Source organism: Aricia agestis, chromosome 8 (assembly GCF_905147365.1).
Source record: "Aricia agestis chromosome 8, ilAriAges1.1, whole genome shotgun sequence".
In the NCBI taxonomy this organism is placed as follows: domain Eukaryota; kingdom Metazoa; phylum Arthropoda; class Insecta; order Lepidoptera; family Lycaenidae; genus Aricia; species Aricia agestis.
In genome coordinates this window covers 9642906-9665509 of record NC_056413.1, presented here as the reverse complement: position 1 = coordinate 9665509, position 22604 = coordinate 9642906, and the positions used below count along the sequence as shown (strand labels likewise).

Genomic DNA, 22604 nt, shown 5'->3' with positions numbered 1-22604 from the left:
ACATACGAGTGAATTAGAATTTCAACAAATATTCGAGGAGAAATTACGGGATTATGAAATGGATGGACGCAGCCTCCCCCGAAAGGGGGGTTCGGGGGGCACAGCCCCCCGTCAAAACAAAAACAAACACAATCCAGAAAGTCAAAAGTTGGTTAGGTTAGGTTAGAACTTAGACCACAACACAGAGGGAGCTGAGCGAGCGCAGCGAGCGTGCTGCGGCAGCATCCGGCGACCGCCTTTAAATAAAAGGGGGGCTCGGGGGGCACAGCCCCCCGCCAAAACAAAAACAGACCAGTTGGCTAAGCGTCGTCTAGCTGTAGTGTTGAACGACGTATAGTCGTGTGATTGGCGTTGTTCAGTCAAAAGGCTAGCTGTTTGATTGAACGGCTATTTAAACCAGTCGGCTGCGACATCTATATTACATTATCCAATATCATTGACTCAATGATCTCGGATCCAATATATATGATAATCTAATATCCCCCTATGAGACGATACACGCAGATCGTCCAATGGTATCGTTTTAAGCACGAAGCTCTACACAGCTCAGGTGCCGCCCGGGCATTAGCATAATATCAATGTTTTTATGTTACGAGAACATATTATATTTTAATTGATACCTTGTATTATGTAAAATATACAGCACTTTTTACATATTAGGTAAATTTTGTAAAATATTTTTAATAATTGTTACACTATGATATTTCATAATAAATATAAGAGGTTGATAGTAATTATTTGGTCTTTTAACATTCCTAAGTTTAAATATTATATTATAATTACATAATAAATGCTAAGATTTATACAAATAATAATTATTATTTATACATGCTTTGCAGCTAGCAAAGCAAATTGAAAATGAAATTGTTTAATAAAATGAAACTGGGTATTTTGCATGATTAAAATTTGTTACCATATTATGAAATGCAGCAGTAGCTGTTGCTTAGTAGAAGCCATAGACAGCTTTTTACAAACAGGCATGAAGGTTCTGGTGCATGGCTGTAGTCAGCCAGGCAATGTTTTTTTTAATGTCCAAGAAAATAAATTCAATAAAAAACACTTTTATATAATATTTATTATAGACTCAAAAAGTATGATACACTTAACTATTCTTCACACCCGGAGTCACTTAAATTGTCACTGGACCAATCTTCATCAATGCTAAACTTTTCCATATCAGATAATAGTCTATTTATTTTGGAATCATTTTGCCCATCACTGCTTTTATTTAAGTGTCTGTAAAAAGATTCAAATGTTAAAATATTATAGTTAATTGAAACACAACTGGTATTTTTATTTACACAATATGGATAAAAAACTGGTGTTTGAATGATTGATGGGGTCAACAAACTGTTTTTAAGGCCCACCTATGATGTGGTTTGACTAAATACATTTTTAAATGTAACATTTTCAGCAAAACCATAATACATTAATGTTCATTTCTTCAAGTTATGTATTGGTTGATCAAATTTTCAGTCAACACTCTATAATATCAGTTATCCCCAACCCACAGCCTCCTGGACTTTACCTGTGCCGCATGCTGTTATACTATTTTGAAATTCATGCCCACTGGCAAAATAATGAAAATCGTAATAAAAGCCATGAAATTTTTCCATTTTTAATTCCATCTTAAAATTTTTGTTGAGGCCCATAGCCTCAACAAAAATTTTAAGGGTGAAAAAATAATGTTCATCAAAATTAATAATTAAAAATGGAAAAATTTCATGGCTTTTATTACGATTTTCATTATTTTGCCAGTGGGCATGAATTTCAAAAAGACCAAAACATGTTTGTGATCCGTATGAAGAAAAGGTTGGAGCCACTGCTCTATACAAATACTTATTTAATATATTATTATATGTATATGTACCTGAGTATTGTGCGTCTTTTTCTCTCTGGTAGATTTTTTAACATTGGTTGTAAATCTACATTTTCAGTACTCCCTTTTTCCTTTGTTTCTTCTTTTAGTTCATTCTCACAAATCTGCAGTAAATATTATATTGTTACATTGCTAAAAATTAGCTTTTCATTATTTAAATGTGGGAGAGCATACACAAATGGGCTGACCGGAGAAATACCACGTTCTCACAGAAAACCGGCGTGCAACAGCACTTGTGCTGTGTTTCGTCGAGTGAGTTTTTTTTTTATGAAATAAGGGTGTAAACGAGCAAACGGGTCACCTGATGGAAAGCAACTTCCGTCGTCCATGGACACTCGCAGCATTAGAAGAGCTGCAGGTGCGTTGCCGGCCTTTTAAGAGGAAATAGGATAATAGGGGAGGGTAGGGATGGGAAGGGAAGGGAAAAGGGGAGGATAGGGAAGGGAATTGGGCCGCCGGTAAACTCATTCACTCGGCGAAACACAGCGCAAGCGCTGTTTCACGCCGGTTTTCTGTGAGAACGTGGTATTTCTCCGGTCGAGCCGGCCCATTCGTGCCGAAGCATGGCTCTCCCACGTATGAGTTTACCTATGGGAGGCCCAATCCCCTACCCTATTCCCTTCCCTACCCTCCCCTATTACCCTAATCCCTCTTAAAAGGCTGGCAATGCACCTGCAGCTCTTCTGATGCTGCGAGAGTCCATGGGCGACGGAAGTTGCTTTCCATCAGGTGACCCATTTGCTTTGCCACCTTATTTAATAAAAAAAAATTAAGTAAATCATATTACATACCGTTAAGTCCCTATTACATTTAGAACAAACTTTTTTTGCTGAAGCACATCCAGAACACAATATGTGATAAGCATATCTTATATTTTTTTGTTCACATCCAATGCATTTTTTTGGACTAGTCAATGGTTTGTATTTCTTATACTTGATTCTCCACTCGATAATTTCTTTACAACGGCTACAAACTCCGGATATTTCCATTGTGTTAAGGAATTTCGTTTGTTTACTTGAATCATGTAAATCATTTTTGAATGCTGATCTGTTTTGATGTTTTTGGGGTCTAGTTCTCTTAGTATTACCCTTTGAGCAGCTCATTCTCAATTGAATATAATTTAAAGCAATAAAATTGTAAATTTCGCTAATGAGGACTCCACGACTCTCAAAGATAACCTGTAAACTTAATATTTTCAGTTCACTGTTCATCAAAGTCTGCGTTTAATAAAATTATTTGCTGGATTTGCTTTTCATTACTATTTTAAATAGAATAGAATAATGTTTAATAACAATTACCGTACATAATAATTCTTCTTTTAAAAATGGCATAATTATTAATTTACAGAAATAACAAATCTCACGTGTGATGGCGGCTCTCGACATATGGCGGCTCTCGACATAGGCGAACGCGTTGGCCAACGCGTCTGCAGACGCGTTGGCCCAATGTGTAGAACGGGCGTTCGCGCGTTGGCCAACGTCTAAATACCTACGGCCAACGCGCGAACGCCCGTTCTACACATTGGGCCAACGCGTCTGCAGACGCGTTGGCCAACGCGTTCGCCTATGTCGAGAGCCGCCATGACGTGAATAATCATAGATTTGTAGATAAAGTATTATCACAGATTACTAGTATATATTTGTAGAAGTATTATAGTCTATAGCACAGATAAAAAAAAATAGATAAAGTATTGTAGCAAGCTAGTCTATAGCACCTCAATGTGAATAATAAATTATTACTTATTGTAAGTTTATAATGTCGGCACTACATATAGGCGAACGCGTTGGCCGGCGCGCTAGCCCAATGTGTAGAACGGGCGTTCGCGCGTTGGCGGTATTTCGATTTTCGCTCTGTTCTACACATTGGGCTAGCACGCCGGCCAACGCGTTCGTCTATATGTAGTGCCGACTTAAGCTGTAGCAAACCGTATATGTACAGCCAGTACAGCTCGACAAGGCTTAGCGGCAACATTCTCATATTAATATAGCTTCATCATTACGTACCACGACCACGTACTCGTCATTTGAATAAAATTCGTAAATTGTGATATGAATTACGACGTCCTCACTCGACCGCGGTCAGGCACCGACTGTCGCACAGTGTGGTGGATTCTAAGGAGTTTTATTATGTTTTTGAATTATTGTTTTTTCTCTATAACATTTTTAGACATTTACTTTTGCTGTAAAATTTTTCCTATGTATTCCGTACAAATGCAATAAAATATTTATTTACAAAACCGTGGATATTTTAATATATTAGTAGTTTTGAAGAATATCCACAACACACAGATTACTAGTATATATTGACTGTCGTATCGGCCACGTGTAGAGGCGTAGTGCGTACCGCCATCATCCTTTGATGTGCGGCCGAAAAACCGACACCGCCGCCATTCCACGGCCAGCACTGGCGCCATCGGCCATATTACGCCACTACGTCCTCACCACGCTGGCCCATCTTGTAGAGCCGCTATTATTCCTCCTCTACATGAGTGGCCAGCACTGGCCACTCATGTAGAGGAGGCGAATGGCGCATGCGATGCCTCTACATGATGCCTGTATTCAGTTGTGATCTAAACATCGTTAAAGATGGGCCTGTAAGCATTAGCCATTGCGGCAATGCAAAACGTGAATTTTTAATAATTTATGACTTCACCGGATGACCCGGTGAACTTCGTATGACCACCCTCCTAATATGAACCTTCTCTTGAATTCTACGAATAATTATTTCGAGCCTAAAATTAAAATAATGGTTTATGGTAGTGATGATGATGATAATGATGTATGTAATAATAGCATAATATGATTTCCTTTCATAAAACAATGCTGAAACTCCCAAACTTATATCTTTAAAAAGTCAGGAGTTATGTATTGTATAAGCTATTATTATTGTACAATTTCATTAAAATCCGTTCAGTAGTTTTTGAGTAAAAGAGTAACAAACATCCATACAAACTTTCGCCTTTATCATATTAATATAGCTTCATTCATTATGAGACCACGCACTCGTCATTTTGAATGAAATACGTAAATTGTAATACGAATTACGACGTCCTCGCTCGACCGCGGTCAGGCACCGACTGTCGTATCGGCCACGTGTAGAGGCGTGCCGCCATCGCTAGGCCATCATCCTTTGATGTGCGGCTGAAAAACCGACACCGCCGCCATTCCACGGCCAGCGCTGTCGCCATCGGCCATCCTACGCCACTACATCCTCCCCACTACGCTGGCCCATCTTGTAGAGCCGCTATCTTATATTTTTGTCTGCACTCTGCTTTATCTGTCACTGTCAAATGTCAATGTCATTGGTCATCATTGATTTTTCCCTTAGCAAATCTAAACTAGTAATCTGTGTCCTTTATTTTTCCGTTTTTCATTAACTAAGCAAATTAAATTTCTTAAACCTTATCTTTTTTGGACTAAACTTTGAAAAAACCGAGTTGCAGTGGTGTAAAAGCCACAATTTAAGTCGTGTAAAGTAAGATATTTTAATACTATTATAAATGACTGTTTCAACCAGAACTCTAGTGCAAATAGCAGGTTGGGGAGGTCTGTGTCTAGCTTCCACAGGATTTTATTTACAATTCAAACTTATAGATCGTATTCGTAACTTAGATTATTATAGAGAAGCGTTAAAAACTCTAAGAACTCATGCAGGAGCAGTTTACTACCTCGGCGAACCGATCAAAGATAGAAGATTTAAAATAACGGACTCTGTTAATAATTATTCTGATGACAAGAAAGCCAGATTTCGTATTCCGATTGCGGGTCCCAAAGATAGCGGAGTGTACTATATTTGGGCTGAAAAAAATGATGAAGAGAAATGGTCTGTTGTACGGGCCGAATTGGAGCTTAAATCTAAACCAGATGAGAGACTGCTAATAGTTAAAGGGAAATAGATCATAACAATAGATGTTCCTATAGTTTGTAATACATTGATAGTGGGAATCACAGACAAAATAGATTTTTAATTGTTATGCGACAGCCGGGTGCCGCTTGGGGATTGATGGGTTACTTTTATATATAATATGTACTTATTTCAATTAAATTTGCTATGAAAGTAATATTGCTTTTAATTTACTAATACATTCAGTGGCGTAACTATAGGGTGGCAGAGCTGGCAAAATGCTACGGGCCCCCGACCCAAAAGGGCCCCGGCCCATGAGGCCATGAGGTCAGAATTTTCTTATACATCGTTTTATTATTAACGTGACGATTTTTACTGATAGGGCCCCATCAATTTGCCACGGGCCCCAGATGTTACAGTTACACCACTAAATGCATTATCATTATAATATCAAAATTATTTTCTTGATTGTAGATGTTTATAGGAACTTCAAAAGAAAAATTCTTCTTTCATAATACTCTACTCTGCCTTGTTAATTCTCTGAAAGAAAAGAACATAACAGTGGATTTAAGAAATGACTCGTATATTTGTGGTCAGTTGGTGAATGTTGATGGGTAATGTTAGCTGTACTATTGTTATCAAATCTTGGCCTTTTTTTTAACACCAGTAAAAATCTCAAGCCGACTTTAAATTATGCATGGCACCTAAGTAATCATTCAACCTACAATTTGATTAAAATATTATTGTGGTTTTTAAATTAAGCAGATGCAACAAAAAACACATACAAAATTTTACTGCCCATATTAAAGATAAAAGCCGACTAACAATAAATCGACCGACATTAATCTTTTTCAGTTTTATGAATTTATCATTCTCTAAAGCTATTTATTGTGATACATGTGGAAACGAATATGCTTTTGATGATTTGTTTGTCCATGGACGAAATATAAGATATGTTCACATTCCTGAGACAGTAAGTACAAGCAAGTAACTGTAGTATGTGTTTCTTATGGTAAACCATGAAATAGTCGAGTTTCTAATAAACACATGGCACAGCCACTATGTGTCGATTAGACTGTTCAACTTTTCTCAGTCCCAATTTTTGTTTTATTTCATTTTAAATTTTGTTTATATTATTAACTATACCTGGATGACCGAGCTTTGCTCGGTATAGCAAACACTCATAGACTTCGTGTTACTAAATAACGCCATCTGCTGGTCGTTAAAACAATTAGTTACCAACAAAATAGTATTATTATTCGCCAATAGATGTCAGGAAGAGTCAAATTTTTCAGTTTATCGATAAAACACGAATAAAAAGACATTTTCTGAAAATGATTCCTAGCTAGATCGCTTTATCACCCCCGAAACCCCCTATATACTAAATTTCATGAAAATCATTGGAGCCGATTCCGAGATTCCGAGCGATTCGAGAAACGAGCAATTCTTGTATGTATATATATATATATATATATATATATATATATATATATATATATATATATATATATATACAAGAATTGCTCGTTTAAAGATATAAGATAAAATCGTCACCTACAAACTATGTGTTGTTTAAAGATATTGTCACCAATATACATTGTCTTAAACAGAAAAAAAAAATTGCTTTTCAGGAATCCATTATAAATAACATAAAAAATGAAGTAGATAGAGTGAAAGTGAAGAGAGTGAATCCTAATCCTGTGAAGAAGTCATTGAAGGTGAGAAAGGCTTTAAAGCAGCATATGGCAACTGTTGCAGCACTGGAAAAGTAGTTTGAGCCATATTTTGTACCTAATAAAGTTGAAACTTGAAACAATACTTGTAATATTTTTATTTTATTAAACTTTTAGAAATCCATTCATTCAAGGTTGCTAACTATGACAATTCTATTATACCTATTTCACTAGGTATTACTTTATGGTATGTACAATCAGAGAAGTTGATTCCTAGGCAGAGAAAGGACCAACGTAGTTTGGTCGCGTTACGTCAAACGCAGCCGATAGATCACAATTAAAATATATATGTTTAGAGACACAATTTATTTAGATTGTTACAAAGCTATAAACTATGTATTATAGCAATCGTCTTTTCTTTAAATTTAATTTTTACATAATTTGTCCACATTCAATCCACTTACATCCATCACAAAATTAAAATTTTGACAGATTAAGCCCCAATTTCACCAACGTCTGTTAGTGTTAACAGCTTGTTAAAATGTCATGTCTTTCTCTTTCATTCATATGAAAAACGAAAGAAGTAACGTGATACTAATCCGAGCGTTAACTTTAACAGTCGTTGGTGAAATTGAGCCTTAGACCCAGTTTCATCAAGCAATGTTAAATAAATAATGGCTTGTTAAATCAGTTAACGGCCTGTTAGAGCTATCGAGCGTTCCACCATACGCTAATGTCATGTCAAATCGCCTAACACGGTGTTAAATTTTAATTCCTGCTGGGGAGGTCCGTTAAATATATAACAGGCCGTTATAATTGTGAGTGAGGTACTATATACTGGAGAGAGCCTTATATCGGTGTATAAGCGTCAAAAGCGTGTAATGTTATGTCCTACTTACTAGGACATAACAAAGGAGTCGGTCGGCATATTTCATGTAATAAAAGTGTTAAGAAAGTTTTTTAGTGAATATTTAATGCTAGATATTGTTGAGTTTTGTGGTTCCGCTAAATAATAAACCATAAGAATGGCCAAAGAATGCCTCAAACACGTGGATTTAACATTAAATACGTAAGTTTTGAACAACGTTTTTTGGGCTTTTCAATCGGTATTTTTGTAAGCTAAAAAGATAATATTTTATAAATTTAATAATCCCTTATTCGTGTTATATAAGGCATTAGTGCTAAAAATGTCACATCAATTTATAATTTGGCTATAAAAATTACGTAGCTTTTTACGTATGCTTACGGATTCTCATCACTTGAACTATAGTAAATCGATATCATGAACTAATTGACTTTCTTTCCTGTATCATAAAGTGCTTTGGAATAATCGACAAATAGAAATATTCAAGAAAATAAACGCACACTACTTGTACGAAAATAAGCAAAAAAATGGCCACGCGATGACGGGCTAAGACTACATCTATACTATAATACTTAATCTATGGTTATAATAGTCAAAACAACAACTGTCAAAGACAATATCCAATGGCCGTGTTCGTCGGCGTAATTTTTAGCGCATTCACTGCAAAACCTAGTTATTGCGCATGTCCAAATCATGTCATGCCATGGCAACGACAACTGTTTACGACTTGACATTTAACCCAATTGCAATTTGTTGGTGGCGTTGCAATGATCAAACCTAGTGGGAGAGCCATGCTTCGGCATGAATGGGCCGGCTCGACCGGAGAAATACCACGCTCTCAGAGAAAACCTGCGTGAAACAGCGCTTGCGCTGTGTTTCACCGAGTGAGTGAGTTTACCGGAGGCCCAATCCCCTACCCTATTCCCTTTCCTACCTTCCCCTATTTCCTTCCCTTCCCATCCCTACCCTCCCCTGTTACCCTATTCCCTCTTAAAACTAGGCCGGCAACGCACCTGCATCTCTTCCACATACTACTTAGGGATACTACGTATATCTCTTCTGATGCTACGAGTGTCCATGGGTGACGGAAGTTGCTTTCCATCAGGTGACCCGTTTGCCCTCTTATTTCATAAAAAAAAAAAAACAATTAAATTTTTAAATTTTTCCAAGTTATCCATATCCATATTTTCCAAAATAAAATAATCAAACACTATCATAGTGTTACATAAACTATTTGTGCGGCTGTTAGACAATTTAGGCTTATGTATTTATGTTTAGCTTTTATTATTTTAATCATGTATAAACAATTAAGACGTTGTTTACGACTTGACCAGCGACTTGTTATGGCGTTGCCATGACATCTTTTGGACATGCGCAATAAAAGGTTTGTCCAAAAATTACGCCGACGAACACGGCCAATAAAAGAATCTGTTTTGACTTTTGAGTGTCTCCGCCATGTTTCGCCATCCTTACATATTTATTATTTTTCATGTTATGCATAATTATTTATTTTCATTTTGTCAAAAATTCAGCCCTCGGATTTTCCTTGACATTGCAAATACACTGACTTGTAACAAAATTACCAAACCGAAATAAGTAAATAAAAGTTTGTATCATGACTCATGTTTTCAGCTTTGACATATCATAATTATTAAACTGGTAAATTAAAAAGAACTATTGTAGCGTAACAAATGTATGCGATCAGTGATATTTTAATTTGGTCGCATTATCTACCAGATGACGTATTATACGAATAAGGTGAAAATGACACATTACAGCCAACATGTCGTATTAAACTTGTACATTGCAATTTCGTCGCCTTATAACAAGAACGAACGAATTAATAGTTGTTCACTTAACATTGCATTTACTAATCCGCTGTTAAATTTTTACTGTGGGACATAAGTATTTTAACAGTCTGTTTAATTTTCCAAGCTCCGTTTAGTAATGCCTTGTTAGGATTTAACAAACAGAGGTTGGTGAAATTGGGTGTTAATGGAATTGCTAACATGAATTATTCAATAAAAATTTCTAAAGAAGGGGGAACCTCGAACCCGGTAATGTAGCACTTTGAGACATATATCAAATGAAAGGGCTTGAAAAGTTGAACATTTTATTGTATGACGAAAAATCTCTAAACCTTGGGAGAAAAATGTTAACGAGGTAGGTAAGAAAAAATCACAAAAAACACCCTGTATTATTGCATCAATTTATAGTGTTGATGGTAAGGAATAATTTCTGGAAAGTAATCGTATAGGGCAAACTTCAGGAAAGTGTTGTATTTTAATATATTGTTTAATATTTTTAAGAAATGTATGGAAAAATAATAAAACCTTAAAAATCTAACCTTTCCTGGATTTTACCGTATATTGTTACCTTGTAGAAAATGTTTATAATAACTATTAATCAATACTAGCGACTGGTGCAATAATACAGAATGTTTCAACAAAAAAAAAATATCCTGCATTATTGAACCATGATAAAATTAGTGTTAATTATAAGTATTAAAATCAGCGCAAAATCGGACACTCGTGACTATGGCATGTAACACAGAACTAAGAATGTGATCTATAACCAAAGTGCAAAACGGACTGGAATGTAACAAAATGTAATAGTGTAAAATAAAGTGACGCTTAGTTGGAAAAGTAATAAGAAATGTAACTATATGTTTATATGTAACTATATGTAATATGTTTAAATGTAAAAGTGTGAAAGGTAAAAAGAAGTTGTAAAATATGAGTGTATCTAAAAATAATCATGAAAGAGTGTAATAAGGAAAAATAACGCGAATAATTGTCCCTTATTATGTAAGGGGGATCAAGAAAAAAAAACCATGATAAAATCAAGGAAAGGTCCGATTTTCAGTATTTGTTTTCTCATACATTTCTTTTAAATATGAAACAATATATTAAAATAAAACACTTTCCTTAAGTTCGCCATACACGATTACTTTCCAGAAGTTATTCCTTACTTGCAACACTATAAATTGGTGCAATAATACAGGTGTTTTTTTGTATTTTTTTGTGAAAAATAAAACACCTGTATTATTGCACGATTCGTTAGTATTGCTAATTATAAACAATTTCTCCAAAGTGATAATATACGATAAAATAAAGGAAAGGTTCGATTTTTAGCATCTTATTGTTTTCTCATACATTTCTTTAAAATATGAAACAATATACTTAAATATAACACTTTCCTCAAGTTTGCCATATACAATTACTCAGCAGAAGTGATTCCTTATCAGCAACACTATAAATTGATGCAATAACACAGGATGGTTTTTGTGATTTTTTGACCTAACGTTAACGAGGGTCGTTAACGTTTTTCTCCCACAGTTTAGAGATTTTACGTCATACAATAAAATGTTTAGCTTTTCAAGCCCTTTCATTTGATATAATATGTGTGGATGTGCTACAGCTTGGGTATGGCTTCCATACAAGCTTCACAAGTCACATAATATATAGTACCATGATCTTTTTTCAAACTTTACTGACTAGTCGATTTTGAAACTTTGTGTTCCAGATTCCAACAAGAATGGCAAATCCAAATTTTATTTTTCAGAGGTTAGATCTTTATTAGTTTTTGTATACTGAGTTTCGTTATTAGATGCAATAGTGTGGTTATGTGAACCACTCTCTGTTTCTCTCGTAACCGTTTCATCTTTGGGTATAAATTTTCCAGTTAAAGGTTGTGGTGTAAAATTTGGATTGCCATTTTTGTTTGATATAATTTCATTCTCCGTGTAATAATATTTTGGTCTCGTCATGATGTATTCGTCCACTTTGGAACTGTTCGTGAACGTCTCGTTTTTCTTTTTATCGCGATTCGTAATTAAAAGGTCGTTAGCGTAATTTTGGAGGTGGTTGTTTATGACAAAATTTTTCATGTGATAATTATTTGGTTTTCCTGGGTGCGGAAACTCCATGTTTTGCTTCATTTTGAATGTATTGACGATGTAGTTATTTTCCGTTATTGAAGTGTTCTGTTGATTCCTTTTCGGGTCCCCTTGAACGATCACCACTTGTTTAAATTGAGGCCTCTTAGAGTCTATATTAGAGCGTATGTGATTTTTATTCGGACATATAAAGACATCCTCCTGTTTATAAATATCTGGAGTATTACTCGACGGAGGTTGTGACTCTGGTGCTTGGCTGCACAAGTAATTCGACTGGTTAATGCTTCTTATTATAGAAGTGGGGCTCGGGGAAGACTGCATTACGTTAGGTCTCTGAATGACTTGAGGATTCAATGCACCTGTATAACAAAATTGAGAAACTTAGTGAAAAATTATAATCTAATATATAAAATTCTCGTATCACAGTTTTCGTTGCCATACTCCTCCGAAACGGCTTGACCGATTCTCATGAAATTTTGTGAGCATATTGAGTAGGAAAATAGATGTTGGCCGATTCTCCTAATCGGCCAACATCTATTTTTCACACCAAAAATTATTTATATGGCAAAACAATGTTTGCCGGGACAGCTAGTATTCTATAAGCTAATCAACAGTCAAGTTATATAATATTTTTAGTCTTACCTTGCGGTTTGTATTTCGCGAGTTGTTCATAAACTTGTTTGATTCTTTCGATATTGATTTTGGAGGCTTTAGCATGATCCACCATAGGGAGTGGGTAGTCCCTACCGATGATGCACTGAGCGGCTTCTTGCACTGGCTGCGGTGCCACCCATGGCTCATGTATGTACTTTGCTGGCATGTTTTTCAACGCTGGAATGTATTTTCTGAAAATATTTACAGATGACTTTTAAATTCAATTATCATCAGCATATCAACTAAAAATTATGATTTAACTTCTTGATAAGTGGTAGTTTTCAAGCAGAAACTATGACAAGTCTTCGGCAGTACTGACACGTGTCAGTATTGCCGAAGCAACCTAACCTAACGTATCACACATAATGTCATTGCGCCTGCCAAATCCTCTATGTGTTTTATAGTAGGCAAATTTTCAGGGGTAGACAATAAACTATTTTATTGAATGATTGATGGATTTATCAATAAATTAAAGGTTCATAGTTCATACATAATAAGATTTGCCACATCAATACCCAAGCGGTAGGCGGCTGCCGCATAACAATTAAAAATCTATTGTGTCTGCGATAGCCACGATAGAGGTGTTAACTTATTGATAAGTCCAACCTTAATTAAATAAATCATTAAAATATTAAAAAAAATGTTTACCCCCCTGAAAATTTTACCAAAAACAGAGGATTTGGCAGGCGCAACGACGATATGCAAAATAAATGATTTGATTTGTCGCTTATGTTCCCGCCCTGATGCCACCGTGCTTACCGCGAAATTTGAAAATCGTGACGATCGTATACTCGTCTTGTCCGGCTTCTTATGCCTCTCATTAGTATAGCTTGGTATAGCTTAGAAGTAGTATTAATTACAATTTAATGATTTACCTAATGAAATCACCATTCGGGTCTGTTTTTCGACCAAACCGTACGGGACAGTAACAGTGGAAGAACTGTTGGAAGAATGAGGAACATGACAGCCACATCCACATACCAGCGTTTACTGACCAATCTGCATCCAAAAGCAACTCATCGAACACCTAAAATCAATATAATATATTATCACGTCATGTTACGTTTTTTTTCTGTTATTTTAGAAAATTTTCGCCTTCAAAATATTTTAACCCAAGTGTGACAGGAGGCCAAAATATACACACACACATACGTAAGAACTCAGACACGACAAACACATAACCTAGGCCCTATCGATTTTGTGCCAGGCGTCACCAAAATTAAATATACAGTATATATATAAAAAAAAACAAATAATAATAATAAAAAGCAATATCAATACGCTATGGCGCGAAATTGTTACATGTAGGGATGGGTCTCGGAGACCCTTTTTCAATTTTGCAGCCATAACTCCCACTGTGGCTGTGCCAAGGCTAAGCTAACACGTTACTAGCGATGCATACTAAAACTCAACAGCTCCAGCTATTGAGAAAATCGGTAAAATCCATTGGCGGGTTTAAGAATTTGCCGCCTGTAGGTTATTCAATTTTTGCCGCCCCTATTAGAACTGACCTTTGGAATTCAATACGTTAGTTTAGTTCACAATCATATCACACCAAAAACATTTTTTTTTTTAATTTTTGCTGAGACGACCACACAAGGTTTTACCATGTGCGGTAGCGAAACAGCGATGTCATACATTATTTACTGGTATGTAGAATTTGTTTAAGTTAGGGTCAGTAGAGTTAGGCCGTGTAGATTCAGAAGCTTGGCTCTACATGAGATCACATACCCTTTTTCATAGGGTAAACCGTAAACCTAATATGTGGTCGTCTCGGCAATATTTTACAAGAAATGTTTTTAGTGGGATTTTTTATTTCTGTAAGATAAAAAAAATGGGGATAAATTTGCCGCCCTGCGTAAATCCGCCACTGGTAAAATCACACGCATAGTTACCGAACTAAAAACAAAATAAAATGCGACTCAACCCCATGACGACGGGTTAAATACGACGAAGAGATGATACTTATTATGATAAATAATCGAAACATAAAAAAGCTTGAAATTAATACAAAACGAGAATGAAAGTTGAATTAAATATCACCTGGCCCCAATGAACTTACCTTCATGCCCTCTTCCCACGAAATCCACAAATCGCCACGTGTTAGAAAACATGCGACAGCATGTCGAGCTAGATGATGGATCCAGCCCTCATCCCTCAATTGGATCATAATAGCGTCTATCCAGGGGAATCCAGTTTGACCCTGTTTACATTAAATGAGCATATTTTTAGCAATGACAGTAATACCTAAAACAATATATAACGATAAATAGCAAAATTGATAACACCAACATGAAATACGAAATCTAAAATATTTTTATAATTACTATCCTAGTCATTTCCTTTATAGCTTAATCGGATTCAAAGCCCTTCTTACGTAACGAAAGCTTATTTCTTGAGTTTTACTCACATTAGCCCATTTTGCTAGCGCTTCCTGATTCTTTTCCCATGGTATTTGTACGCATATTGGATTACCTTCCATTCTGTCAAAGTTTGGGTTTCTCGTTGCAGCGCAATAGAAAAATTCTCTCCACAGTATTTGTCCGTGTAAAGACAGCGGCGGACGAACGCGTTTTACCCTTTTGTATAGTTCCGTTAATTGAAAATAAAACAATCTTGTCGACAAGCAACCGAACCTGAAAATAATAATTAAAGGCCTGTCAAAAGACTCCCAACTGTTTAAGCTAAAAGGTGGAGGTTCTTCTCGCTGAGTTAGTTCCTGAACCGGCAGTAGAAGTATTCTTTTAAACATATTTTAAATAAATCAAACTTTGTTTATCGCGAAAAAATACCTAGCATTGTTTAAATTTATCTCGTATCAATATCGTACCTTAAATATGGTGATAAGCCTGTAGAACTAGCCAATAAGGATTGTGGTGTCATCTTAGGCCGGCCAAAAGTGGCAACCCATGCTTTGCGTTCTAAATGTCTCTCGAGCCTCGCCAAAGCCTCATTTTCCCCACCTATCCAAATTGGTGGTTTCAGATTTTCTGTGTCAAATCCTAAAACAGTTTAATCGAATATAATTATCATCCGCCAGCTATGATAAAATTAAATATACTTAACAACAAATAACTAATATTTTGCAATTGTTCACCATGAATGAAGTTCTGAGTCGATCATTTTCCATCTCATGATAAATAGATTTCTATTATTCTATTCTCTCAATCTCTTTATCTATATATATTCTCTCTATCTATACTAATCTATACTTTACAATATTATAAAGCGGAAGAGTTTGTTTGTTTGTTTGAACGCGCTCATCTCAGGAACTACTGGTGCGATTTGAAAAATCTTTCAGTGTGAGATAGGCCATTTATCGAGGAAGGCTATAGGCTATATTTTATCACGCTAAGACTAATATGAGCGAAGAAATAGAGAAAAGTGTGGAAAAAAGGAGGAAATTATTTGAAAGGGCTTATTTGAACGCGCTAATCTCAGGAATTACTACTGGTCCGATTTGAAAAATTATATCAGTGTTAGATAGCCCATTTATCGAAGAAGGCTATGGGGTACATTTTATCACGCTAAGGGCCTGTTTCACCACTTTCTGATAGTGTCTAATAGTAATAGGCTATTAACAACTTTTTTGACAGATTCTCCATACTTGATCTGTCAAGTTAATTGGTAGATAGCCTTATCAGGAAGTGGTGAAACAGGCCCTAAGACTAATAGGAGCTAAGAAATAGAGGAACACAAAACGGGGGAAATTATTTTGAAAGGTCTTATCTCACGAACTACTGGAGCAATTAAGAATACAGATGAGAAGTGGACCACGCGCACGTGAAATATCACAGCCCACAGGCTATCTTTTGTGGACTAAGATGTCTGTGAAATATCTAATTTAATACCATGTTTACAATAAAATCGGCCAGGTGCGAGTCGGGCTCGTGCACAAAGAGTTCCGTACCGTTATAGAGAAAAAATAGGCCAAAAGTTGTCTTTTTGTATGGGAGCCCCCCTTAAATTTTAATTATATTCTAATTTTATTATTAATTATTAAAATACACATATAATTAAGAATTCTGTGAAAATTTCAACTGCCTGCCTGTTGTCATTATTGATATCGAGCAAAAAAGGCCAAAAAAATCATGTTTGTTGTATGGGAGCCCCCCTTAAATATTTATTTTATTTTGTTTTCAGTATTTTTTGTTATAGCGGCAATACATATACTCAATCTGTGAAAATTTCAGAACTCTAGCTATAACGGTTCTTGAGATACAGCCTGGAGATAGACAACGGAGTCTTAGTAATTATAGGGTCCCGTTTTTACCCTTCGGGTACGGAACCCTAAAAACGGTGACTTAATAAGTAATGGAATTGAAGGAACTCCTCTAAATTAACAATGTCAACCAAAGTGATTACCAATTCTAGCAAAGGTCGATCTTTAAAACTTTTCCTAATATTCGTAAACGATTATCCAAACCCTGGATGGATAATAGATATTGACCATTGCGTATCTCAATTCGTTACCGGCCATGGAAATTTTAAAGTCAAACTTTACGGATCTAACTCACTAGCGTCAGTCGAGCACATAGGTAGAAATGGTAGAATATGTACGACCGAAGGCAGTATGTTTGAATAAACCTCTCATCATGTTCTCTGGGAGATTTTTTTCTGCCAAAACGAAATAACTAGAATGCTAGACAACCTACAGTGTAAATCTGGTGTCGCATACTACGATTCGTGGACAGCGCTATAAGAACTTAATCCGTGCCTTCAAGCGTTTTTGTCACAATAATTATTATTGGCAACAGTCCACAACTATAGTTGCAAAACTTCTGAAAAATTCCGAATAATTCCGGAATACTTCTGGGAAAGTTTCTTTAAATTTGAATTATTCAAAATGAATTTAATAAAAAAAAAAAATTTTTATTTATGCTGAAAAATCGTATTTTGCATCAATCATCGATCGCCGCCGCGCATAGAGCGTCGCCCGCCGGCCGCTATCACCGCTTCGCACGCGCCGACTGCCACGGCGAAATATTCGACGGAAACATTCGATTGCGGGGTACGAATCTTTCCGCGGGGTGAGGGAAAACTTCTCCGGGGAGCATCTCCCTTCCGCACCGTCGTCGCCCGCTCGTACGGGCGAGCGAGTCGTGTGAGCGGGCGACGGCGACGCGGAAGGGAGATGCTCCCCGGAGAAGTTTTCCCTCACCCCGCGGAAAGATTCGTACCCCGCATTCGAATGTTTCCGTCGAATATTTCGCCGGAATAATTCAATGGAAATATACGTGTTTGTTTGTGGTTTGTGGTGGTTGAGTGAATTATTTGTTCAGTGGCACATTACGTACTTAAGTAAAATATAAATTGTTTATCTATACCTACTTCTAGGTTTAATATTATAAATGCGAAAGTGCGTCTGTTTGCCTGTCTGTCTGTTACCTCTTCACGCTCGAACCGCTGAACCGATTTGGCTGAAAATTGACATGGAAATACTTTGAGTTCCGTGAAAGGACATAGGATAGTTTTTATCCCGGAAAAATGTACGGTTCCGGCGCGATGAACGAATTTTGGCGCAACGGAGTTGCGGACGTCATCTAGTTTTATCATAAATTAGTAATGGCCAATGGGATTGATTAATCTATACTTACCTACTTATTACTTACTTATATCCATACTATCCATACTAATATATCCTATTGTAAGTAAATCAGAATAAAAACCATAAAAAATAAACGAACTTATATGATTAGGTATTATCAAAGAAAAGTAACAAGCCGTTACCAGCCGCTATTTATCGCTAGTAATGATAATAAGCCAAAAAAGCCGTTTCTCGCCGCTTGGCTAATAATGTTAGTAACCGGCATCACATATTCTTAGATACACAACTAAAGATAAATAGTTTACAACTTCCAAGCGCAATTTTCCTCGTTATTTTTGACAGTTGAAATATTCCCAAAGTTTCGGAATATTTCGGAATACTTCCGAAGTATTCGACGGGAATAATTCGGAATCTTTCCCGCCAGCATCTATATCCACAACAAATTCCAATATTAATTTAGCTATACCTACTGTAGCCCCCATCCCCTGTCCACGCCAAGCGGTCTTCAAAGAAAGGATTTTTCAAAACGATAAGTATCCGAGGTTCAAGTTTCCTGGGTCTTTGATGTAAATTAATAATTTCGTGTGTAATATAGATACAAATAAAATAGTCGTAGATGGGTGTTCAATTTTCTAAATCTCGATTTTATTAACATACATTCACGCGGACGAAGTTGCGGGCAACAGGTAGTCTAAAATAATTATGTCTAAAAAATGTCAAAAAACCGTTGAAATCGAAAATCGAAATCAATATCAGTTTCGGGAGTAAGGCACCAGAACATCAAAAGTAACATTGAGAAACGATTTGTGACCGTTCACAATAGGAGTTTGTAGCGCGAATTTCTTTGAGCACGTTTTGTGCAACGTGGCGACTGGCGCTAGCTGTGTGCCGAGGTGAGTTTTTTGTTTCACATTCGATCGTGAACGCGTTTGGCGTTTAATAAGCTTTTGTATGGGATTACTCACCGGGCTGGGCTCACTCCCGTCACCCGTGAGCATCGCTAGGTGGCACTGTACAAATCCCATACAAAATCTTAGTAAACGCCAAACGCGTTCACGATCGAATGTGAAACAAAAACTCACACTCGGTACACAGACCGTGAGAAAAACAGAGACAGATGAAGCGTAACCTACACATTTATATCACGTAACAAATAAGTCTCAAGGTTTGGCCATGAAACTTAGGCCGTGTCCCCATCACCCACGGGCCACGCGTGGCGCCGTGACACGGCACGGTACCGCACACGATGCGGCGCACTGTGACCCTATGGGCCTGTCCACGTGTCCACTTTACGACGTCGTCAACGTAGAACGGTGCGGTAACGTGATACGGTACGTTGTCGTGACGTGAAAATTTACGTTAACGTAACATGAAAATGCACGTCACGGTGTAGCAAACATTTTACGTCACCATGCCTTGTAAAACTGTTACATTCTTCACTACTTATCTAGATATGGACCGCACAGTACGTATTCTGCTTATGAAGAAGTCTTCTGTTAGAAGAAGAAGACGGAGAAAGAGATATAAGAAAAAAAATAAGAAAATATTATATTCTGCAGGACGCCATATTTTTCCCCTCATTCCTGTATAATATACTAGTCACTGATATTGCAGATAGAATTCCACTTCTATCGGTAATATTAGTGAGAGTCCGTCACTGTGTGTACTCACCGAGCTCTTCAAGAGTTGGCACCCCAAATCTGTCGTCATGGTCTTGCAATATCGGCGTCATAGCTCCGTTCAACGTTTGCTTCGTGATGGTAGATTCGGCTGCCGGCGGAGGTGGCATACTCGCAATGAGCGCTTGAAATTGGTGGTAAGTTAACGGAGCTTTACCGCCATTGCGCTCAATAATGCTGCGGAGAAATCATAAAATGTAAAACAAATTTGTTTGTAGATTTAAAAAATAATTCATAAAAAAACTAAGTTTCATAAGGTTTCATAACTAAAAATTAAATGGTCAATTCGAAATCCGTAAGAATTAGGATGTTTATGACTTGTGGTGGGTTTGATCGTGCCCGGAACTTTGCGTAAGCGAAGAGTAGAGGACCATGGAGTTCAAGTGGGTAGATCCCACATCTGGGGAGTATCATACCCCGGCCGATGTCTCAAATCCGCCAGGGATAGATACGCAAAGCATTTCCCCGTGTTTGTGACTTTTGACTCACCTGTCCAACTTATACAATGTGTGTGATACGCGAGATACCACAGAAATGCCGACTTCTTGGCATTTTGTTGTAATATTTTGATCCCGAACACGCCCGTATGGCTCCGGATCTTCTTCAAACGTGAGAAACGTAGTTCCCCATTCTCGAAAGAGCTTTGGTAGAGCATCCGCTGGCTGACCTCTCACGACGAACAGTCGCGAGTTTAGTTTTTTCAGACTATTGTCCAAATCTTCGAGGCATTGCAGAAGAAACCTTGTAAATAATGGGCACGAATTAATCAAACTATCATAATATATTGTAAAAAGCCAAGATTACAACAATACATACCTCCATTTATTGATTCCTACATTAGAAGAGCTCGCGAACCAAGGGTCGATTATAAAAACACATCGGAAGGTGGCTGCATGGTGGAGGCCTTCTCGTAAAGCTGGGTTATCGTGAAGGCGCAACCCCTTCCGGAACCAATGAACGGTGTGTTTCTCGTGTGGTTTAAGAAAAATGGGTTTAGGTGGTGGCGGTGGTGGTGGCGCAAGCGGCTCAGAACTTTGAGTTACCGACGCTCGCAGCGTCTTAGCTGCACCGGACATAGCTATGTCACCGGCATATCACTGTGGAAAAATTTGTTGATATAAATTAATATGACTAAAATTATACTTTAATGCGCTCCCTAATTGCGAATTTCTGTTTTTAAGCAAACAACTATAACAAAAATCATTTTATTGTGGCTTTCGAAATGCTGCTTGTAAGGGATTAGTGCAAATCCTAACCTAGCCAAAACCATATTAGGGCAACCAGCTTCACTAGTTCTAGGACAAGCTATCAATTCTCAATAGCAACTCAGTTCAAGGGGTATAAGTATAATAATTGTTACGGTTACATAGTTTATATTCTCTTTGCTAATATGTATTCTGTGACAATAGGGATGATGACAAGATCAAAGATTAGCGAATCGTGTTAATAAAAAAAGAAATAACATATTATGAAATACTCCAAAATTTCAGCTTGAAACTTTAGTTTATTTTTGTTATGAGCCTTCAAATTTAGATGGGTAATTCAATATTTTTAGGCCTGAAAGGGTGAAATTTTTACAGATTGTGTATTTCTGTTGCCGCTATATCAACAAATACTAAAAACAAAATAAAATAAATATTTAAGTGGGCCTCCCATACAACAAACTTGATTTTTTTGACACTTGAAATATTCACACAATACTTAGCAGTATTAGTACTCTAATAATGAATAATAAAAATAAAATAAATATTTAAGGGGGGTTCCCATACAAAAATACATTTTTTTGGCCTTACTTTGCACAGGGAACCCTTATGTTATATAATATTATTATTACAGTAGGTACTTATATTTTTGCAAAGAGTACTTATTATATTTAAAGCGAGAAAGGAAGACATTTGCCTATTATTTGAGACAAGTTATGTAATTTTTGTACGGAAACAAAGTAAATTCGTAAATATACTCAATTAAATCACTTACAAGGTCAGATTTTTCTAGAAATAATATTTTTCAAGAAGATAAGCCACTGAACACAATGTTGAAGGCTACTATAGCTACATTTTTATTCTAGAAAGTTTCATGCTTTTATCACTCACGTTAAACTATCTATCACTCAGTAATTACATTTCCACAAAATATTATGTATGAAATGTATGAAAAACTTCACTCGCAAGTCACAATAGATTTTGCAATGAGAGTAGGTGCACACACAAACGTAGGCTGAAACCTAGATAATTTTCAATACAAATCCATTATTTTATGAGATAAATCATACAATTCCAGGCTGATCATTATTTTAAAATTCATCCAAGCTTCTAGAACATGTAAATAGTAAGTAGTTTTGAGGTAGAAGATCACAACTCGAACACACAGTAACTACAAAGCTTGTAAAATAGGTAATTACCGAATACCGATCCACAGATTACTAGTATATATATTTTGTAGATCCACGCCGTTTGCAACGTGACTTCGAATACCTACCTAGCTAGTAGCTACATATATACTACTGTATATATGTATATCTAAAGCTATGTAAATTTATATGTTTCTGTTTGTTATATAAACCAA

At 36.5% G+C, this 22604-nt stretch overlaps 2 protein-coding genes across 3 annotated transcripts; both read right to left on the bottom strand.

Annotated features, from left to right (window-relative positions):
- Positions 1 to 1055: 1055 nt before the first annotated feature.
- On the bottom strand, positions 1056 to 3152 carry LOC121730007 (uncharacterized protein C9orf85 homolog). Its single transcript, XM_042118803.1, has 3 exons — positions 2671 to 3152; positions 1871 to 1983; positions 1056 to 1236 (listed from the first exon to the last, which is right to left on the bottom strand). Exons 1-3 carry the CDS (start codon positions 3088 to 3090, stop codon positions 1107 to 1109), a joined length of 663 nt encoding a protein of 220 aa, XP_041974737.1. The 5' UTR covers positions 3091 to 3152; the 3' UTR covers positions 1056 to 1106.
- An 8371-nt stretch (positions 3153 to 11523) lies between these two features.
- Positions 11524 to 22178, bottom strand: LOC121730004 (cryptochrome-1-like). Of its 2 annotated transcripts, XM_042118800.1 has the most exons (10): positions 22169 to 22178; positions 20856 to 21136; positions 20529 to 20780; positions 20032 to 20216; positions 15643 to 15814; positions 15223 to 15448; positions 14875 to 15015; positions 13688 to 13839; positions 12801 to 13003; positions 11524 to 12517 (listed from the first exon to the last, which is right to left on the bottom strand). In XM_042118800.1, the coding sequence occupies exons 2-10, from the start codon at positions 21113 to 21115 to the stop codon at positions 11814 to 11816; spliced, it is 2295 nt and encodes a 764-aa protein (XP_041974734.1). In that variant the 5' UTR covers positions 21116 to 21136; positions 22169 to 22178; the 3' UTR covers positions 11524 to 11813. The 2 variants fall into 2 exon arrangements, with proteins under 2 accessions (XP_041974734.1, XP_041974732.1); XM_042118798.1 differs by lacking the exon at positions 22169 to 22178 and having other exon boundaries at positions 20856 to 21297.
- Positions 22179 to 22604: the final 426 nt, after the last annotated feature.